General features: G+C 42.4%; 3 protein-coding genes and 1 long non-coding RNA gene across 6 annotated transcripts in view; 2 read left to right on the plus strand and 2 right to left on the minus strand.

Moving 5' to 3' along the window:
* Positions 1-2,432, minus strand: part of TOR1AIP1 (torsin 1A interacting protein 1) — a 33,596-nt gene extending 31,164 nt beyond the window's left edge. For both annotated transcript variants that reach the window (XM_024552981.4, XM_024552972.4), the window contains exon 1: positions 1,887-2,432. In XM_024552981.4, the coding sequence (XP_024408749.2) occupies positions 1,887-2,361 (475 nt within the window). In that variant the 5' untranslated portion in view covers positions 2,362-2,432. The remainder of the gene's footprint in view (positions 1-1,886) is intronic.
* Positions 2,433-2,471: 39 nt separating this feature from the next.
* Positions 2,472-2,549, minus strand: LOC139440436 (uncharacterized). The gene has a single exon (XR_011650666.1). It is a non-coding gene; the product is annotated as an uncharacterized lncRNA (long non-coding RNA).
* A 4,879-nt stretch (positions 2,550-7,428) lies between these two features.
* Positions 7,429-20,314, plus strand: part of LOC112298073 (torsin-1A-interacting protein 2) — a 30,713-nt gene continuing 17,827 nt past the window's right edge. Inside the window, exon 1 of one of the 2 annotated variants that reach the window (XM_024552988.3) lies at positions 7,429-7,564. The gene's annotated coding sequence lies outside the window, so the exon portion shown is untranslated. Of the gene's footprint in view, positions 7,565-17,470; positions 17,611-20,314 lie in introns of those variants that run through there. The other variant, XM_024552986.3, reaches the window with a different exon arrangement.
* Positions 17,606-19,993, plus strand: LOC112298091 (torsin-1A-interacting protein 2). The gene has a single exon (XM_024552996.3). The coding sequence runs from the start codon at positions 18,075-18,077 to the stop codon at positions 18,468-18,470; it is 396 nt and encodes a 131-aa protein (XP_024408764.1). The 5' UTR covers positions 17,606-18,074; the 3' UTR covers positions 18,471-19,993.

Here is a 20,314-nt window from a genome sequence, read left to right on the forward strand (position 1 = left end):
TGTAACAGGTCAGAAACGTTATAATCTTAAGAAATAAAACAGAGTGGGACCTCCAAGATACATCATAATTAAAATGCCAAAGGTTAAAGAGAGAATCTTAAAAGCAGCAAGAGAAAAGCAGTTGGTTACCTACAGGGGAGTTCCCATAAGACTGTCAGCTGATTTCTGAAAAGAAACATTACAGACTAGAAGGGACGGGCAAGAAATATTCAAAGTCATGAAGAGCAGGGACCTACCACTAAGAACGGTCTAACCAGCAAAACTACCCTTTAGAATTGAAGGGCAGATAAAGAGCTTCCCGGACAAAAAAAAAAGAAAAGAAAAAAAAACCTTAAGGAGTTCATCACCACCAAAACATTATTATATGAAATGTTGGACTTATTTAAGAAAAAGAATAAGTTCAAAACTATGAACAACAGAATGGCAAAAAATTACAAATCTGTCAACAATTGAATCTAAAAAACTGAATCATGGATGCAGAGCGCGTTTTGATGGTTGCCAGACTGGGGGGTGGTGGGGAACTGGTGAAGAGGTGAGGGGATTAAGAAGTACAAATAGGTAGTTACAGACTGTGGATGTAAAGTACGGCACAGGAAACGGAACCTATGCCCATGACCCACAGACATGAAAAATGGTGGGGGCAGTGCCTGAGGGAGTAGGGGCTGTTGCGTGGAGGGGGGGCAAAAGGGGAAAAAATCAGGACAACGGTAATAGCATAATCAATAAAATATCATTTTAAAAAAACTTACAGGGTGGGGCAAAAGTAGATTTACAGTTGTGAGTATGAGAAACACAGTTCATTCTTATGTATTAATTATTGTATTATTTTCCACACGAACGTCTTGGGTGACTACACCCTATAGCAATTTACATATCTTTAATATAAAGTTTCCAAAATCAATGCGTCTTCGAACGAGTCGGCAAATGTGCAGTGTATTACTAAGCTCTAAGCTGAAACCCGTGTCCTCTTCACATCCATCAACGGTCTATGTAATCCCATCGTGATTCAAATCCTCTGATTCTTACCTCATAGTTAGATGGGGACTTGGGGGAGGGCATGGGGGGGGCAAGGTGGGACAGGACGGATTAAGGGAGTTGATTCACCTGTGACTAACGTAAAACTATACATTCATTTTGTCAGTATGCTTTTGGCCCATTTGGATGAAAACTAATTAAAAGTCTTGCTTTGTAGGGCTACTTAACCCCTGGGACTACACGGCGGGCCCCCAACGTGGCGAATTCTTGGCACAGACCACCACAGTTGAGAAAGATCAATCAGCCTAAGTCCATCAGGCACTGGGGGCTTCAAGTTCAGGATGACTGACACCCCATCTCGGTGTATGTATTTGGGTGGGGTCTCAAGTCACTTCACGAACTACACTATCCCGCAAAACACCCACTCACAAATTTCCTCCCTCTCTCGCCACGTGGAAAATGAGGGGAAAAGACTAGAAGGCTGGATTAGAATCCTAATTCACAGCTGGGGAACGTTGGCCTGTGAGAATCAAAGGAGGAAATAGAAGTGGCTTTAGCAGAAAGAGTTACAGGACAGAGTAAACTGAAATGAAACCGAAATGAAGCCGCCTGCCGCCTAACTAGCCGTCCCTGCAGAAAGCGGCAATCCTGACACCCCTAAACGGATGCCCGCCTATGCGCCGAGCTCCCGGAGCCCCCGGGCCCTGCTCACTGCTCCGCCTGACTGCCTTCCCAGTTCTCCCGCCTGTGCCTCTCTCTCACCTGCGGTCGAGGTGGACCCGACCAGGGGACGCACTCCCATCCCGCGTAGCAGCCAGCCACCCGAACACCGGCAGGGGCGAGCTGGGCGGGAAAGGCGCTCGCTGCGCCCGCTACCGGGATTGCGGGAGCGTTACCTCCGTTAATCTCACCTTCTGAGGAATGAGAGTCCCGTAACCCTCTCCGGGCCATAACCGGTGATGGCTGTTGCAGAGGTTGCTGTGAGGTCTGCTGCTCAAGGAGGGCAGCCCTTCGCGTCTTCATCTCGCCGGCTTCCTGGAGCCGCGACTGCCTCCGCTGCCGAGACCGAAGGTTATAGGCGCTTTCTCTCACTTCCTCTTTTACAGACTGGGGCCGGAACTCTTCCATCTGGACTCGCTTTCCCATCGGGGACTTTACTTTGGCCACTTGGGGCTCCAAGCCACCGTACACTTCCGGCGGCTCTTCCGAAAACCTCACTTCCCGCCGGCCGTGGCGCCACGGCGAAGTAACCCCGTACGCAGGCGCGTCACTGCCGCCGCCATTTTGAGGGGCGAGCTGGCGCCTTCCCTCCCGCAGGGGGGGCCTGGGTGTGACGTACATGGCCCATCCTATCACCGTCTCCGCCCTCCGCCCCTCGCCCGCCATAGTTGTTGTCGTAGCTTGAGTTTATCACGAAGACGTTTTGTGGGGGGCCCTAGAGTCACTAACCGTTGGTAGCGATGGCTTTTCGGGGTTCTGGGCGGTGGTCGCGGTGGTCAGGGGGGCAGTTGAGAGTCGCTGGGGCTGCCGCCTCCGTCGTCGCTGCTGTGCTGCAAACCGGCCTCTGGGCCCATGGTGTGTCCGAGGGCTGTAGGAGAGGCAGTGTCTGCGCTGGGTCAGCTGCTGAGGGTCACTCCCGCCTCCTGGCTGAAGGCACCAAAGAGGAGGAGAAGAGGGAGGAAGGCGTCGCTGTCTTCGTCTTTGGGAGCGGGAGGGAGGGGACGGCGGAGAAGGGACAGCTGGCTGGGCAAATTGCGTGTCCTGAACCCAGCTGCTCGTGGCAACTGTTGCCCGCACACCGGAGACGCCCGTGCCAGGCTCCCAGGGCCGAGCGTCTGGAAGGGCGGAGGGGGACGGGGACGGAGACGTTTCGGTCCTCGTCCCCAGGCTGTGGCGCAGTTTTCCTGAAACCTGTGTGAGCGACTGCTCCCTTAGCCGAGGCTGGAAATGTTCCCGGCAGGGGTGATGATGATAACGGTATTTTTGCGGGTGTCATCTTTTCTCGGAGAACATTTTGGTTTCAGGCTCCTTGTGAGCGCAGTTAAGTTTTAAGGCACCTGTTGAGAGTGTGCAGAATCGAAACTGCAGGCATACTCGGGTGGCTTCACACTTGCGAAACGTAGGCATCGCAAAAGTGGCCATTCCTGCTTTTTTTCTTTTTAATTTTTATTGTTATTCAGTTACAGTTGAATGCCTTTTCTCCCCATCACTCCACCCCACCCCACATTCCTGGCTTTTGTATAAAAGCAGTATTCCATCATCACTCCTCCGGAGCCTTATTATTGCCGTGTTATAGACAAAGAGAAGTGAACAAATACATTGATTAATTAAAGATAGTTGTAATTTTAAGTTGTGATCCGTTATTTTTACTTTGATTCTGGGCGTGACTTGATACACTGCATTTGATTTAGGGTTTCCTGCGTTTAGTTTGCCGAATAAGAAGGCGTGGATAAAAGCACTGTTTGTTTCATATCCGTGTACCGTACTTACGGATGTGGACAACCTGCAAATATCTAACCTAGTTACATACACTGAAGGGAGGGGGATTAAGTCAGTGTCAAGTCTGAATACTGAAAGATTGTTACCTTCAAAATACACACTTAGTCTTTTAAAATTGATTTTATGGATAGATTTTAAAAATTAGGATACAAATTATAATGATGATTTCAAAGTTTTGGTATTGTCTAAATACCAAACAGTGTTTAAGTATTTTAAATCACTGTAGAATGCTTTTGAGCAACTCATTTGTTCAAACAGCACAAATTTCAATTTAATGAAATCTTAACCGGTTCTATGTTTTCACTGATAGGCCATATATTTGGCCACACACACAAGGAACTACATGCTTTACAGAGTCACCTAGGTTTTAGTCTGTTTATAGCCAAAGAAACTGGGGGAACAGTCACACGGGAGAGGCTACTTAAAAAAAAAAAAAAGGAAGAAGAAAAACCTTTTAAGGGAAAATTAAAAGCATAGTCTCCCTTGTCAGGCTGGGTTAGATAGTGTGTTTGGAAAATTTGTAGGACTTCTTTTTTTTTTTTAATTAAACATTTTTTTATTGTTCGATTACAGTAGTCTGCATTTTCTCCCCACCCCTCCACCCCACCCCAGCCAAACCCACCTCCCTCCCCCGCCTCCACCCTCCCCCTTGGAGCACTTCTTTTCTGACAAAATGCTGAAAAGTGTTGGTACTTAGTTAATAACTGGCTTTTACTTGTTTTAAGTAATGCTTTCACTATAAGGTGCCTATTATATTACTCATTACAATATAATAGTATAAGTACTGTAATGTAATCATTAAAGGATATAAAACTTTATAGTATTAATACACAACATTCTGTTATGAACATCAATATGTAGATTAAAAGCCTCTTGAACACATTTACCAGGACAGGTGACTTTTGGATATAGACTTGTAAATCTTAGGTTTGGGGACCATATTGAGAAGGGACAAGAGATTCTACATATTATTGACTAATCAGTACATGTGTTATTTCGTCATTAAAAATGCTTACAAAGTTAGGAATGACTTCCCAAAGAAATGAATCATGGGAATCAAAAGTAAAACCAGAGGCATAGTAACTTTAACATTAACGCATATTTGCTTAGGATTTTCCCCATTTCATCTAAGTAATAAGAATACATAACTGTAGCTCTGCCATACCTGCCCCCCTCACCTAGCAACCCTTACAAATACCACCTTTCATCATAACTGTGAGATAAAGCTAGGCAAATCACATATTCTGCTGGGGATGTTTTCCAAACTACAGGTGTGTCCAAAACAGGTAACATTACAGGGACGGTAGACTCATCGCCAATATTATAAGGGAATTGCTGGGCCACCAACAGGAGACATGAGCTCTGGTTGTTAGGCAATTGCTTTGGGAGCTTGAAATATGTAGGGTAATTCAGTGAGTCAAGAAGACAGGTAAAGGGAGAATGATTATAACAATATACACGGGTGTGCAAAAGTAGGTTTATAGTTGCTTATATGGAAGGCCATTTAGGTTACGATTATTACAATAGCTTTATTAACTCAAAAGAATATCATGACGGCACACTGCACTTAGGCACAATCTTATAAGTGCTCAAATTGCCCGCCTTCATTATTTACACATTCCTGTAGTTTTTGAAAATCAGTAAACAAACCTGAATTTCAGTGATCTGCTCAGCGGAGTTAGCCCCACTGCCTCCTGGGGTGGTTGAATTCAAACCTACTTTTGCCTACCCCTGTACTCATTAATTCAAATAGTTGTCGATGTTGGCACATAACAGATGTTTAATAACAATATGAATTAAATTAATGAGTGCATTCTTTATCCCTAGGGTATTAGGGAAGACAGATAAACAAAAATTATAATTCAGATGAAATGACTGCATTAATATGTGTCCTTAGCTGTTTGTCCTAGGTCTACAAACCTAGTATTCTTGACACTGGCTTTCTAGATGAAGCAGCTATTTTATTCTAATTTTTTTAAATTTATTGGTTTTAGAGATGGGGAAAGGGGAGAGAGAGATTTCCTGTTCCGCTTATTTATGCATTCATTGATTGATTCTTGTAAGTGCCCTGACTAGGGATTGAACCTGAAATCTTGGTGTATCAGGAGGACACATTAACCAACTGAGCTACTCAGCCAGGGGTAAAGCAGCTATTTTAAATGAAACATTTTATTTTAAAATAATTTTTGTATATGATATTCACATTTGTGCTCAGATAGCATAGAGGCATTTCTTTTTTTGATGAGGAAATAATTAAAATATTAAATAAGAGGGAGGTAATTAAAGACATGATTTCCACTTATTCCTCATTCTCATGAGTGATAGACAAAATATTTTAAAGACTGTTAATACAAATGAAAATGTCTAGCTGGAAATATTATACTGAAATTAAGAAAATTTAAACCCAGTGAAGTGAATGGACTATAATATTCTTCCATTTATTCTTTGTTGAGTTAGAAATTGAAGTCAATTATTAAACAGCATCTAAGAGTGTTCTTAAATCCTGTGACTTCTGCCAAAAGAGGTTGGTTGACAGGTGAAGGTATGAAAAACTCACTATTCCATAAGGAATCATTCATCCAGCCCTAGCTGGTGTGGCTCAGTGGACTGAGCGCTGGCCAGCAAACCAAAGGGTCCCAGGTCTGATTCCCAGTCACTGCACACATCTGGGTTGCAGGCCAGGTCTCCAGTAGGGGGCGCCCGAGAGGCAATCACACATTGATGTTTCCCTCTCTCCCTTCCCCTGTCTAAAAAATAAGTAAAGTCTTTTTTAAAAAATGAATCGTTAATGCAATAAATATTTGAGCCTCTGTGTACTAGCCAGATCCTGTTCTAGGTGGTGGGGACACAGCAGAAACACAACCCTCCCTGCCTACTTGAAGTTTATATTCTTTGGAAGTTCAGATAAAAATAAAAATCAATAAAATAGTGTGTTAGTGTTTTGGGAAAAAATGAGGTACAAGTAAGTGAGATTTACATAAGCAGATTTCTTCTACGTTGTCTTTAATTGGTGTAGGTCAGAAAAGAATTTTAGACTAACAGTTGGTCCTTGAACAAGGAGGGGAGTTAGGGCACCTGACCCCAGCACCGTGGAAAACCTTGACTACAGTTTTCCTTCCACATGTAAGGGGGATTGGTTACAGGACCACTGCGCATACCAAAGTGTGCGCATGGGCAAGTTTATTATATAAAATGGCATAGAAAAATGCATACAGTCGGTCTTCTGCACGTGCAGATTCCTAGGGAGATGGAAAGTCCTGTTTTCCATTTGCGGTTGGTTGATTCTGCGGAGGCCAAACTCCTGTAGGGAGGGCAGACTGTATATGTATTGGGGGGAAAATTCCAAGTACCAGTGGACCGGCAAAGTTCAAACTTTTGTTGTTCCGGTCAACTGTACTTGACTTTGCTCCTATCCTATTATGTGTTCTTGGGTAAATTACTTTCCATTTTTCAATTTTCACATTTATAAAATTAATAGATCCATATAGTAGCTGCTTTTATCCATCATTTGCTACTGTCATGTAGCAGACACCGTTACTACATAAGCTATTTTACTCACAACAACCGCACTGGACAGGAGCGAACTGAGTTTGACCACACGCACCACGTAACGGTAGAGGCCAGGTTCAAGTCTGACTGGTGCTGGCCCCTATCTTTGGGTAGCGCCTCTCACTGTGTTGGCTCCATGGCTTCTTCCAGCCTACGAATTAGGGGTCATTATAAGAGTTAGAGTCATCTTGCAGAGATGCCCGCCTTGCCTGACACAGAGCAGGTAGAGAACGGAACGCGGGGACGTCGGCTCCTCTGTTGCGCGCGCTCACCACTGCCTGGCGCTGGCGGCTCGCTGGGCAGTGGAGAAGTGAGGTTGGGGGCGGGTGTAAACTGAGGGGGCGGGGCAGAGCGACTACCAGTCCCAGCATTCCGCGGGGCGACTCCCCTCCCAGCAGAGGTCATCGTCACGTGGACAGGGACTGGGCGACATTCTCTCTTCGGCCCGCGTCCGAGGGGTTCCGCCTGGTTTCGTGGACCAGAACGCTGGAAGTGCTCCCCTGACACTGACCGTGGGCGATTTAAAACTCCACTGGAATTTGTAAGTACTTAAAATCTGTATACAACTTTTCCATGTTTTAATATTTGATCTGATATCTTTTTGAAAAATATTTAATAAACGATCTCTCCCCACCCCCACCTGCCTACCGCAAAAACCGTAAAATGAAGCGGGTAGGGGGTATTTTTGTTTAGGAGTAAAAAGGGAGAGAAGGAAGGAAAGAGAAACAATCTTATAAATACTAAATAAGGTAAGGTGAGGTTAAATGTTTGGTTTGGACTTGGAGACAAGAAGCAGAATTCCTATAAGGCTCAAAATGTAAACGGGAAATGTACCTGTGCAGGGCGGTAACTCCCTTTACTTCCGTACCTCACAAGATCCCATCTTTTGTGTCTTAATTCTTATTAGATAGTAACCCCCCCACTCACTTTTTGTAATCTTAATGGCGCTAAAAAGGGCAAAGTTTGAAGTTCTAGTAGGACTCTAAAATTAACATTTTGCTTACATATTTGTCTTCCTCATTGTATTTCACAGGCGATGAAAAAGTTTACCCTCTTTTTCTCTCCTTCAAGAAAGTGTTCAGCACTCCCTGTTTTATCAGTAGTGCTTAATTATTAGACTTCATACTCAAACGCAGAAATGAGTTATCTCACCCTGAGGCAACCTACTGGTTTTTCTTTCCATTTTACCTGTCTTTAGGTTTTAAAACATTTTATTTTGGATCTATATGAGAGATCCTTTTCTTGTCTCTTTTTTTAAGAATTAGGGCTGTGGCACTTAAGCACAAGTTTAGAATATGAATGGCTAGTGGAAAATCATTTAATTTAAAAAGGAACTTTATAGTAGAAGAACTAAAAATGTTATTGGAAACTTTTGTGCGGATTAGAATAGTTTGAGAATGACGCTTGCTCTGAAAACTTTGAACGCCTCTTCCCAGCAGTGTTTACTACCCTGAATGCAGAGTCCATATCTTGATAACTAGTTTTGCCGATAACGAAACCACGAGTGACTCATTCCAGTTCTAGTTCACTTAGTTTCCTTCCTAGCGTGGAGACTGTAATACTAGGCTGAGAGTTTCTATAATTCACAAATAAAGTAACTTAAGATTAGGTAATTACTTGAGGATTATAGGGTATTTTACTAATGTATTGTGTCTTGTATATATAATTTATTTTTTGCCTAAGAGGTTATTTTAAAATGTATTCTTTGGAAATCCACATTTCTCTGAAGTGCCACTTGAGTTTTCAGAAGGAAAGTGTGCTCAGAGAAGTCTTGTTTGCTTCATTCATGCTGCTTTTCATTTTTCAGGCAGAATTGTAATTGTATTAAAATTGTATCAATATTCCAGGTCTCCTGACTACTGCTGTGTCCCACAAGAGATAATTCCATATAGTGATTATATTTACCCTTCCTTTGGCACAGCCAATCCAGCATTTGTGAATAAAGAAGCATGTCCCCGACATTGGTTATGAGCTTAGACTTTGGAGTCAGAGCTGAGTTGAATCCCTGTTCTATCAACAGTGTGACCTGGGCAGGCTGCTTTATCACTGAGTCCATTTCCTCATCTGTAAAGTAGAGATAGGTAGGGTTATTTGGAATACTAAGTGGGGTAGCTTAGACTCAATAAGTGGAAAATATTATTACTAATTGGGCTACTCTGCTCTTTAGTACTATTATATTAAAGGAGTTGTTGGCACATGATTTTCATAAAAATCTAATGGAAGAAAATGCACCCGTAATTCCACCACCTCTACAGATCAGATTGTTTTAATTTTTTATATTTTCCTTAGCCCTTGACCACAGGTATACCTAATGTCAATCTCAAAACATTTTTTTCATAACAATTTTCGAAAAAGTCAAATTTAAAACATTGGTTTGTTAACTTCTGAGGGCTTTGCCTTATGTATATAAATAGAGCTCTCTGGTCCTGTCTTTATTCTGACCCACTAGAGGAGATACAGCAGGACTTTCCTTTGGCACAGTTTTCCCTGCTTTCCCCATTCCAAAAACCAGAACCTCTAGTTGCACTTTTACTTAATAGTTCAAACAATAAGAAAGCTTCTGAGGACTTCCTTTGTGCCTCGTAGCCGCAAGTGCTGCACATTCTCTCTCCAATCTTCGCAGCGCCTCCTCCACCTAGGCAGAGTCATTCCATCTTGGGGTGAAGAAAACCGAGGCAGAGAGAAGAGCTCTGTAGGCCACGTGCTGGAGCAGGTCATTCAGGCCCAGGCAGGTGCTGCAAGGGGCTCATATTTGTACAGTCACCGTGTGGCCGTTAGGTCACACATATAGGCAGGAGTTGATGGGCGCTGACTTACAACTTCTTTGTCTGAAAGTGATAGGATTTGTACTTTGTAACTACTACTGTGGCCACCACATTAAAAACATAGTAGGAAAATAAGAATAGGGAAGTGTTTAGTACCTTAATAAATGAGGTATTCACCTATAGTTTTATTAGTTGTGGCAATAAAAATATGATTTATAGCCAAGTCATGAAGACTAATTTTCCCCATTTTTTATGAGGGATACACATAGTAAAGTGAAAATAGGGTTTATAGTGAAGGAAAACTAGCTTTTCCTCGTTAAAAGTGTTTCTTAAACCATCTGGTAAGCCTGTAAACCTGCTAAAACGCAAACTCCTGCACCAGAGCTTCAAGGATTCTGGTATAGTGGGTCTGGGGTGGGGCCCAAGAACTTGTATTTCTAACCAGCTCCCAAGGGATGCTCATGATTTCCAGCCAATGATTTTAGTAAGGAAGCAAATACTGGTGGTGGCTGTCCCAGCTGTGGGCCTGACAGTGAAACCACAGCGGCAGTAGTTTTTACACCCGATCCGCCCATGGAAGGAAGCAGGAGTTTTTTGGAGTAGTTGATTCCAGGGCTTGAGGCAGAGAAAACACAAGATCAGACTGGAGCACCTTGTGGTGCTTGAAATTAAGGAAACGCTCACAAAAAGTTTGGGGGCTTGCTGGAACAATTTGAGTGACACAATGAAAATGATAGTAGGGGATTTGAATGCATAGAATAAAGTAAAATAAGTGTCCATGAGTCTGGGCTGACACAGTTGACTAAATAAATAGAGGAGAAGGGACAACTCTTTCTTACAGGAGAATTCCAATGAATAAACATGGAAAGCAGGAAATAGAAACTGACCATTAGGCAAACAATACTGTAGTAATTACTGTGGACAAATCTGCCTGTGAGGCTAGTGGGTGAAAGTTTGAGGAAAATCAGGATATTTGCTTAGTCTCAAAAGTATGTCCCCCAAGATAATTGTTAGCTGGAAAGGAAAAATGTAACTTAACAGTTGGAGATACCATGTTAGCAACCTATTGAGGTTCACATCACCAGTGGACGCCGGGAACCCAGAGAGAAGATGCAGTTAGAAGGATGCGTCATCATTTCTGTGGTGGTATTCTTGTCAAAAATGCATAACCTTTTTTCTGCTCATGAAGAAACATTATACAAACCCAGATTGAGGGATGTTCTACAAAATAACTGACCAGTGCTTTCAAACGTGTCGAGGTCACACACTCCAGGAAAGGCCACCGAAGACAGGTAAAATTGGAGAAACTCACATTGCGGACTCAGGAGAATTAACAGCTAATGGAATGTGGGGTTGGAACCTGGAACAAAAGCAGGACATTAGTGGAGAAACAGGTAAAATTTGAACAGTCTATAGTTTAGTTAGTTGTACTGTTGTACCAATGTTACTTCCTTGTGTTTTTATAATTGTACTGAAATTTTATGAAATGTTGACTTTAGGAGAAACTGGATAAAGGTATAGGGGAACTCTGCATATTTTTGCAACTTTTGAAATTATAGTCATGCACCACTTAACGACAGGGACGTGTTCTGAGCAGTTACGCCATTAGGTGATTTTATGGTGCAAATATCACAGAGCACACTTACAGGAACCTAGATGGTGTAGCACACCTAGGCAGTATGGTGTCTATGGCCTGTTACTTCTAGGCTACAAGCCTGTGTAGCATGTTTCTGTACTAAACAACCTAAGATTAAATCAAGCACAATAAAATATGATGCAATCAAGAGTCTTCTCTTTATAGAGAAGTGTTTGCTTCTCTTATAAAGCAAACATTTCTTTATAAGTAGAAAGAGTACCCTCTAAAATAAAGATTAAAAAGTGTAGTGTAGTAAACACACAAACCAGTAACATAGTATTATGTACTGTACATAACTCTGTGCTTTGCTTTTATACAATTGGCAGTGCAGTCGGTTTGTTTACACCAGCATCACCACAGACGCAGGACTAATGTTTTGGGCTGCAGTATCTACAAAGGCAGTAGGTGATAGGGATTTTTCAGCTCTATCATAACCTTGTGGGACCACAGGCCTATATGTGGTCCTATATGCAGTCCGTCATTGACCTGAACATCATTATGTGGCGCACGACTGTAGTTCAAAATAAAACGTTTAATAAAAATGTGTTGGTGTGATGTAGATACTAAAGGCTGCTGGGGGAGTTGAGCTAAGACTGGGCATCGGTTAGGCTTCCCACTGTTGAAAATCTTAGCAAACTCTTTGATCCCTTGTGCGTTGCTTTTTGCCTCTACTGGTCAACCTAGACCTGAGATCCAAGTCCAGGGAGCTGGGAGGGAGTAGGAAGGGCAGGAAGACTTTCTGTACTCAGAAAATATATACAGTATCTGGAAAATTGTGAAAATAATAATACTGGCATATTATAACAGTGGATATAGTGAGAGGAAGCGGGCAAGCCTTAGAAACTAGTTTTAAACGCAGACACAAAGAGCCGGTATGTGTACAGAAAAACCTAAGCTTGACACTAGGTCTCCCTATTTAAAGCTGCATATTAGCCAAAGGTTTAGCAGCCTGTGTTTTAAATCGAAACTATAGACAGAATTTGAACCCTGGACTATTAGTCCATAGGGCAAGGCAGATGGCAGTGCACGAATACATTTCGAAGCCAGTATTCCCCTTTGTGGTATGCTAGCAATGCACACACACACACACACCTGTTTTGTCAGCTCCCGGGGTGAGGGGAGAGCATTCTGCAGCTGTTGCCTAAGCCAGGGTCATATTTTCCTTTGGCTTATCTGTCCTTTGTGAGAGGGAACAGTGCGTGTACTAGATGCTGCTGCAGGCTGTCATCCGGCGGCCTTCTCCCGCCTGCAAGACTTGGCCAGGTTACAGGGGGTGCTTCACAAAACTTAGGCTGAAGACTTTTTTTTAGGAGCATTCATTTTCATAATATATTTTGACATAGAATTTAGTTTATATGAATTTTAAAAGATGAGTGATTCCTTCTTTTCATACTCCTTAATCCCCCATCATCTAAACTCCAAACTAGTTGTGAAATATGAAACTCGAAAGACTTCACTTTAGAGGTTTGAAACTTAGAGAAACTGTATTGTACCAAAAAAATCAACAGTTTTGATTATTGATTAGCCTTGCTACAGAAGAAAATATCTCAAATGGGAACTTGAGATGGTTTAAAGCATTTAAATTCTTTCTTTGCGCCTATCTTTTGATTTTGTATAGCATATGAGGAGTTGGCTGAACTGAAGCGTAAGGGATATATTTGCCTGGAGAAATCACCCAATCCTGCCTTATTCTGAAACTTATATTATCCTACCACCAAAAAGAATAAGGGATTAGTGTTTGTCTATCAAGGGTAGATTTTAGTTTGCTTACTAAGGTCTATTCAAGAAATAGCAAAGAATGAAATATAATCAGAATATTAGAGAAGGTAAATTATTTAATATGTACTAAGCTGCCATCGTTAGTGTATGTAAATTTCAGTGGATTAAATAAAACTGCATTTTCTATTTTGGTGTTAAAGTACTATTTTCTAGTCTTCTAATAAAGTTTCAGGAAGAATCTTAAATTTATGTTAGTTCTCACACACATACAAATCTGATTTGAGTTTTTCTTTTGTGTAGTATTTATGCTGTAGGGAAACTCTTTAAACTTTGATTTTTGCCCACTGTTGTTGGTTAGGTTTGTTTGAAAGTAAAGGCATTCCATAGCTTCTTGTGTGGGCCTTCCTGAGTTTCCTAAGATCTCTCAGTCTTTTTATATCCACATAAAAACCCTCAGCTTTTACCTAAAATTGCTTCCAGTCTGGATTCCCTGGTCATCTAGAAGTCATGTAAGATTTTTCTCTCTATATCCATAGAACTTGACATTGGGCCTGATACACGGTGGTTTCCTTAATAAATTAAACAATTATGCTTAATAATCAGTAGAGTAATGGCAGTTATAGATGTTTTCAGCATTTCTACAAGTCTGATAGTAATCATATACTTGCCTCAAATCAACTGCTTTTCACTTAAGTCAATAGAGTTGAGGAAGGAAGCACCACCTAATGGTTCTGAGCCACTTCAGATTCCCTTGGGAGTCTACAAGGACATAGTACTCTCTTTCCTGGAAAAAAAATGCATGTGTGTACATAAAAAAATTTATACTTAATTTCAGGAGGTTCAGGACTCCCTGAAATCTATCCTCAACCTTTTTGTGTGGAAGTGAAAAATTATGAGAGATAATTTCCCCCACATCCACCTCAATCAGTATGGATACACAATTGAAGAGTATTCTTTTAACTTTGCAAATAGTTTAGGAAGGCTTTCTAAGCTCAATAGTCACTGCTTCAGAAAGGGGGTGTTTTGTAGTGGCTAAGAGTACAGGTTCCAGAAGCATCTGTCTGGAGTCAAATACCAATTTCTTTAGGATCTGTGTGGCCTTGGGCAAGTTGCTCAACCTCTCTGTTTCTTCAAGTGGGTTACTGTAAGGATTACGTGAGGTAATACATGTAAAGTGCTTTGAACAGATAGTGGCACTCCATATGAGTGTTAGCTGTTGTCACTAAGTATTATGCCACAGGCAGGATTACTGTTGAATACCTGGCCAGGTGAGGTTCTCTGGGTTGTCTCTTCCTGGATGGTACCTTGTGAGATACCATCCCCTCTGCAGACAGATGTGTGCCTTGATGGAGGACGCCATGATAAACTGTCTTTCCCATAGCAGCATCGGGTAGGCCTGTTTTACTTTACTCCCGTGAAGACAGTTGCTCACAATTTTATGAGAAAAAGATCCAGGTCCTTCCATAAAACTCCTCTTTGCTTCACTGTGTCACTCACTCGCCACCCACCTGTCCTCTGGGCAGAGGATTGCTGCTGTTCTCCTTGTCCACATGGTAAGAGTTTGGTTTTGCCTGTCAATCTCTGTTTCTAGCCTGTAGCTATTCCCACTCTACCCTTTCTTTTTAAATTGTAAAAGACTGAATAGAGGTTATGTACGCTATTAGGATTTATGATTCAGTAGAAGAAAAAAATTTATGATTGTCCTGTCCATTGCATCTCCTTCCCTCTCCAATTAAAGGTAATAATTATCCTTGTGCTTATCTCTTTCTTTTTAACTTTATTCCTAAACAGTATATTGAAACTTTATGTAAATGGAATGCGTGTGTATGGATTCTTGCTGTCTTTCAGCTTGATATTATATTCTTGAGTCTCATCTATGTCTCTCTGTACAGTATTCCAGTGTATGGTGGGGCTTCCATTTATTTATCCATCCTGCTGTTCATGGACATTGGGGCTGTTATTTGGCTACTAAACACATACTACCATGAATAAAAGCCTAGAGTGGAATTGCTGAATTCTAAGAAATGACATCTTTGGCTTTACTAGATAACGCCAAATTAATTCCAAAGCAGGTGCACCAATTTATGCTCTCATCGTTGGGGTCTGAGGGTTCAGGTTGCTGTTTATTCAATAAGGAAATGTTTATTGGGCATGCACAGCAGTAAATAAAGAGACAAAAAGTGCTAATCTTAAGGAGTTAATATTTTAGTAGGGGCTAATAGCTGAGATAGTTAATACATCAAAACGGGGTGTTTTTTGGGGAAAAAATTAACAGAAGGGGAGGGGTTGTTATCTCACTGCTCTTAGAGTCATGGGATTAGGAAAACGGGGTGAACTGTGACTAGGAAACTCTGGGCTTCATGTCGTAATGACATAAAAAGACACAGCTATGGTGAGATGGTTGGTCCTGATGCTTTCAAGCAGGTATGGGTAGTGGAGCTGTGGGGGGGCGGGGGATGGAATTTGTGAATCTTGCCAGGAGCATTTTTGGAGGCCCTCTTCGCTCCTCCAGCAGTGATAAGGCTAAGGAATGAGCGAGGGGGCTGTTCGTAGGGGCTCTTACTCTGAGCCCTTAGTGCTCTGGGACCCTCTTTGACTCTTGCTCAGAGATACTGATTTAAAGGACCAGGGGCTGGGCGGTCTTGTCTGGAGCCTATGGAATGCTAGTGTTCTCTTGAAAAAGGAACTTGGAGCTCTAGTACTTGCTTGACTCTTGAAGTTGGAGAAGTGAAGATTGGGGTAAGGGTGGATCTATTCTGAGCATTTGGGGCTAAATTTAGGGCTTCCACTTGACCCTGCCAATGGAGATGTCTGGGGGAGGGGTGCTTTTATCTAGAGTCTATAGAGCCCCTCTTGTCAGACTTGTTCATTATTGCCAGTCTGGTGGATGTAAAATAGTATCCTGTATTAATTGAATTCCCCCTTTTTTCACTCTAAAAATCCAAAATTCTGCGTCTCTTCAATGTCAGACTCAGTCATGTAACTTCACTGCTCATTTCTAAGTTAAACCCCATGATCACGTGGATTATTATTCGTCGTGTACGAGTTCCACACACTAGACACCTGAAATTTCCCAATACAGCTAAAACTTCTGCTGGTGGCTCTTGTCAGTGATAGCCATATGCCCTCTGGTCAGCATAGAGGTCGTTGAGTCAGGGACCCTGACATCTGTGTATTCTGCCCAAGGAGTTGAATTGGTAGCTCTCACCCATACGTTGTTACCTAACCTCAAAAAACACACCAATACATCTGCGGTGAAGCTGTCTTGCACCTCATCTGGGGCTTCTATCAAAATACTGACCCCATGTTGCAGCCCTGTCGGAGGCTGCCCTTTAGTTGCCTTTTAAATCTGCCATTGTAAAATCTGAGAGGCACAGCTACTGTTGATAGCCTGTAAGGAAAATGCTCTGATTACCACAACTAAGGCTGTAACTCCTTCTGCTACACAGGCCGCATCTTCATACCGTTTTAACGCTCGTGCCTTCCCTGTGCCCCTTAGCGCTCTCGCAGCATCAAGCCTCACAATTCACAAAACAACACCGGAGAAAGTCAAGGTATGCCTTGTACTCTGATGATCTGTGGGACCCCCTAGGTGGCTCTCTGGTTGTTCCATGTGTTGTCCTACCCTACCTTGTTTACTTGTTCCATCCATTCCATGAAGGACTGCAAAGGTGATGATAACATCTGCAAATTCCAACTGATTGGCCGTGTTTTCTGAGAATCGCTCAGGACTCTCGCTCAGGACTATGCCTTTACCTGCCCTCTGAAATCTATGATGTGCACAGACCTGTTAGAGTAGATGTGGGCAAGGAGACTTGCCCCTCCTCCTTTCTTTTTCAGCCTTCAAAGGGATTCCATCCAACTTCCTGTTGTTGCCTAGTAAGAATATTATTTAATAATTTTGTAAGCTTTTTCCTGGGTGGATGGAAGTCTATTATAGAAAGGCTGTCACCATTGTTACCGTTCTCCCACGTGGTGGGAGAACCAGAGTTGGCACCCACTTCACAAAAGACATATACAAGAAATCTCAAAGTTCTACCAGGTTAAACATGATTATACAGACCTGATTATTCCCAAAGTGCAAAGGAGTAGAAAAAGGAAACAGTCCTTAAAAAAAATTACACTAGTATAAATCTTAAATGAACCAAAACCCTTCCCTGTACCCAAATAAGCATGAGAATAACCCCCAACAGATAAACTGGTTTGAACCCAAATGCTTTCCAAGTGCATGTTTATAATATTGTGAGCAACTCAAAACCCATTATGAGTCGTCTGAAGTGTTATCATTTACAGGTGCGTGAAGCATTCCCAGGCCCTCCAACCAACTCAGCGTCAGCTACTTCTCTGACGGGGTCCTGAGTAAGGTCCTCCCAAGAAAGACTTCACTGGATCCACACTCAAGACGCCTCTCCCAGCTTTTCCTGACCCCCCTACATCGTTGTAAAGTGCCAAGACCTTAAGACTTGGGTACGTGTATCACAGCGGCAGGAGTGCCAGCGCCCACAAAGATCCGTTGGACCTGTCAGCTCCTCTCTTTGACCAAGCACACCTAATAGCTGACCGGCAAAGCAGAGTGGGCCAAGTGCCTCTGCCTGAGATCATCAGCTGATTAACACACAAGAAAAAGTAACTAATTTAGCTGGGATTAGAAGGAGCTCTTCTGAGATCTGTGCTCCTAGCAAGTGACTGATAACGTTAGAGACTCAATCAGTCACTGAGCTAAGAAACTGAGTTGCAATTGAGTGAAAAATAGACAACGAAATCTTGAAGAATTGCACGGAGGTGCAAGCCAAATTTAACTCTCTCCAAGTAGTATTGGTTGGACTGAGAAATTGCTAAACCACACCTGTGATAGGACTGGTTATTTGGGTGTCTTGTCACTGTTTTCTCTTAGTGTGGTGTTGCTTTCCGTGTTACCGCTGGAGCCCGAGATGTTCTCAGATAACTCCCATTGCCCTGACTGTGGACAACAGTGGTTCCCTAGTTTAGAACTGGGCCATTGGTTGTACCAAACTGAGCTTATTGAAAATGAATGTTACCAGGTATTCTTGGACCGTATTAACAGGGCTGATTATTGCCCTGAGTGTTATCCCGATAATCCTGCTAATAGAAGCCTTGTTCTTCCTTGGTCTTTCCCACTTGAGTGGGCTCCCCAAAATCTTACCAGGTGGACCTTTGAAAAAGCTTGCCACCCATTTCTTCTGGGTCCTCCGCTGGTTAGAAAAAGGATCCATGACTCTAGAATTGCTGGTTTTAACCCTGCATTACAGTTGATTTTGAACAGAACAGACACGACCTTAAACAAGAAACTTGGCCAAGGCAAGTAACTTCTTAAACCAGTTAAAACCATGGCAAGTCTAGAGGGTTTTGTACTAGTTACCCAAGGAAGATGAAAAAATGACTCCTTTTAAATCTGGTCCAGATTGTCACTACTTTGGGGAACTGCTTAAATTGTTGGCTCTGTTATCATGGTCTACACCTATTTTGTTCGGCATGAGTTTACTCAGTGTTGCAGCCAGACTGTTCATCTAGAACCAGGTTTCATGTTCCCTGTGTTTTGGAATTAGCTGACCCCTCCTAAAAAGCTCCACAGCCTAATCGTTGACATACAACAAGGTAGATGCCCCTGTGTCCACCAGAACGATATTTCTAGTGATGACTTCTATGGCAAAGCATCTTCATTGTAGCTGAATTCTAGATGATTTTGGTAAAAGAACTACATGTTTTAATAAGACACTACGTTACTCTAAACTCTGCCTCTTATATATTAATCAGCGGTTTTATGTGTGTGTATATATATATAATTTATTCATATATAACCATGTATTCATTGTTGCCTCTGTTTGACCTCAGTGTGGCATCGACATGATTGACAGCTGGTCACTTAGAGTAGTCCCTTTCTACCAGGCAGCACCTCATAGGGACACACAAAGGCATGCAGAAACACCACTATCCATGCTGACTTTGCTCTGCGTAAACAAAGTCTGTCCCATCTTCATGTGACTGCACTTAAAGTGTCCTACCCAGGAAACAGAAAAGTACCCATAGGAGATAGGTAACAAAAGGAGTTACTGAGCTTGGCTCCATATATATTAGGAGCAGTCCAAGGGAGGCATCTTTCTTAAAACTAAGACCATCTTGCTAGACATCAGCCACATTCTGGCCTTTACTTGTTTGTGAGAACCACAGAACTAGAGTTAGGGTTAAGAAACTTAGGAAGAAATGGTTGAAAACATCTCAGAGGCCACCAGCAAGTTTAAAATTCCACTGAAGATGCTAGATTACCCGGTGCTTGTGTAACAACCCAACAATGTTGTCAAGGTCCCAGGTTCTTTCAGTTTACCCCTCTGAGATCCTTATCACATCGGTTTTCGTAGTCCTGGTGCCTTCTGTGATTGGAATGTGGCTTGCTGCCACTTCAGGCATTTCAGTCCCAGAGGCTGGAAGTAGGGAGCAAAAAGGTTTTTCCTTTCAAGACGCTGTCTTACTTGGTAAGAAAATCTTTCTCAAAAGTCCCTCACTGATTTCTTCATACATCTCATTTAGAAGGTACTGGTTCACAAAGAGGCCTGGGAAGCCAGGCAGAGGGGAATGGGGCTGGCAGTGCCCGGGTAGGGCCCACTGTGTCCCCTAAGAAAACAAGGGCTCTTTTAGGGAGGAAGAGGTGAGGAATGAATGGCCATTTTTATGTAAGAAATTCTGCCTGCCACCTGTTGTGAAACCTGAGGTCATTTGTTAGCCTGTACAAAGAATGTACCCCGGAGTTCTACCTGTATCTGTCTGCCTTATGTCTGTCCTGGTGCAAGTTCTCTCTCGCTATGTTGCTGAATAAACTGTGTGGACTGCTGAACTGAGTGAAGACTAGTAGTTTATCACCAATCCTTGGTTAAGAACTCCCTCACTATCCTGACGCGTGCTCCAAAAAGTGAGCATGTGCTTTGAGGTATTGCTTTTGAGGGTGGTATTAGGTTCAACATGATTGTCCCCTAAATTTTTTCAGATACATACTGATAAATACTTCATATATGTGGAATTATAGTTATCAGCAAAATAGAGAAAAAGCTTTTTTTGTTTCAACCAATCTCTCCTTTTAGTACTAAAGATAAGTTAAATAGATTTATGTCATTGATTTTCAAATCAGTACCTGGATGAGCTTGTCAAAAATGGGGAA

This window comes from Desmodus rotundus, chromosome 12 (genome assembly GCF_022682495.2).
Source record: "Desmodus rotundus isolate HL8 chromosome 12, HLdesRot8A.1, whole genome shotgun sequence".
NCBI lineage: Eukaryota > Metazoa > Chordata > Mammalia > Chiroptera > Phyllostomidae > Desmodus > Desmodus rotundus.

Excerpts from the sequence above, each read along its gene's own strand:
- LOC112298091 (XM_024552996.3), top strand. The coding sequence starts at position 18,075 with ATGTTCTCAGATAACTCCCATTGCCCTGACTGTGGACAACAGTGGTTC.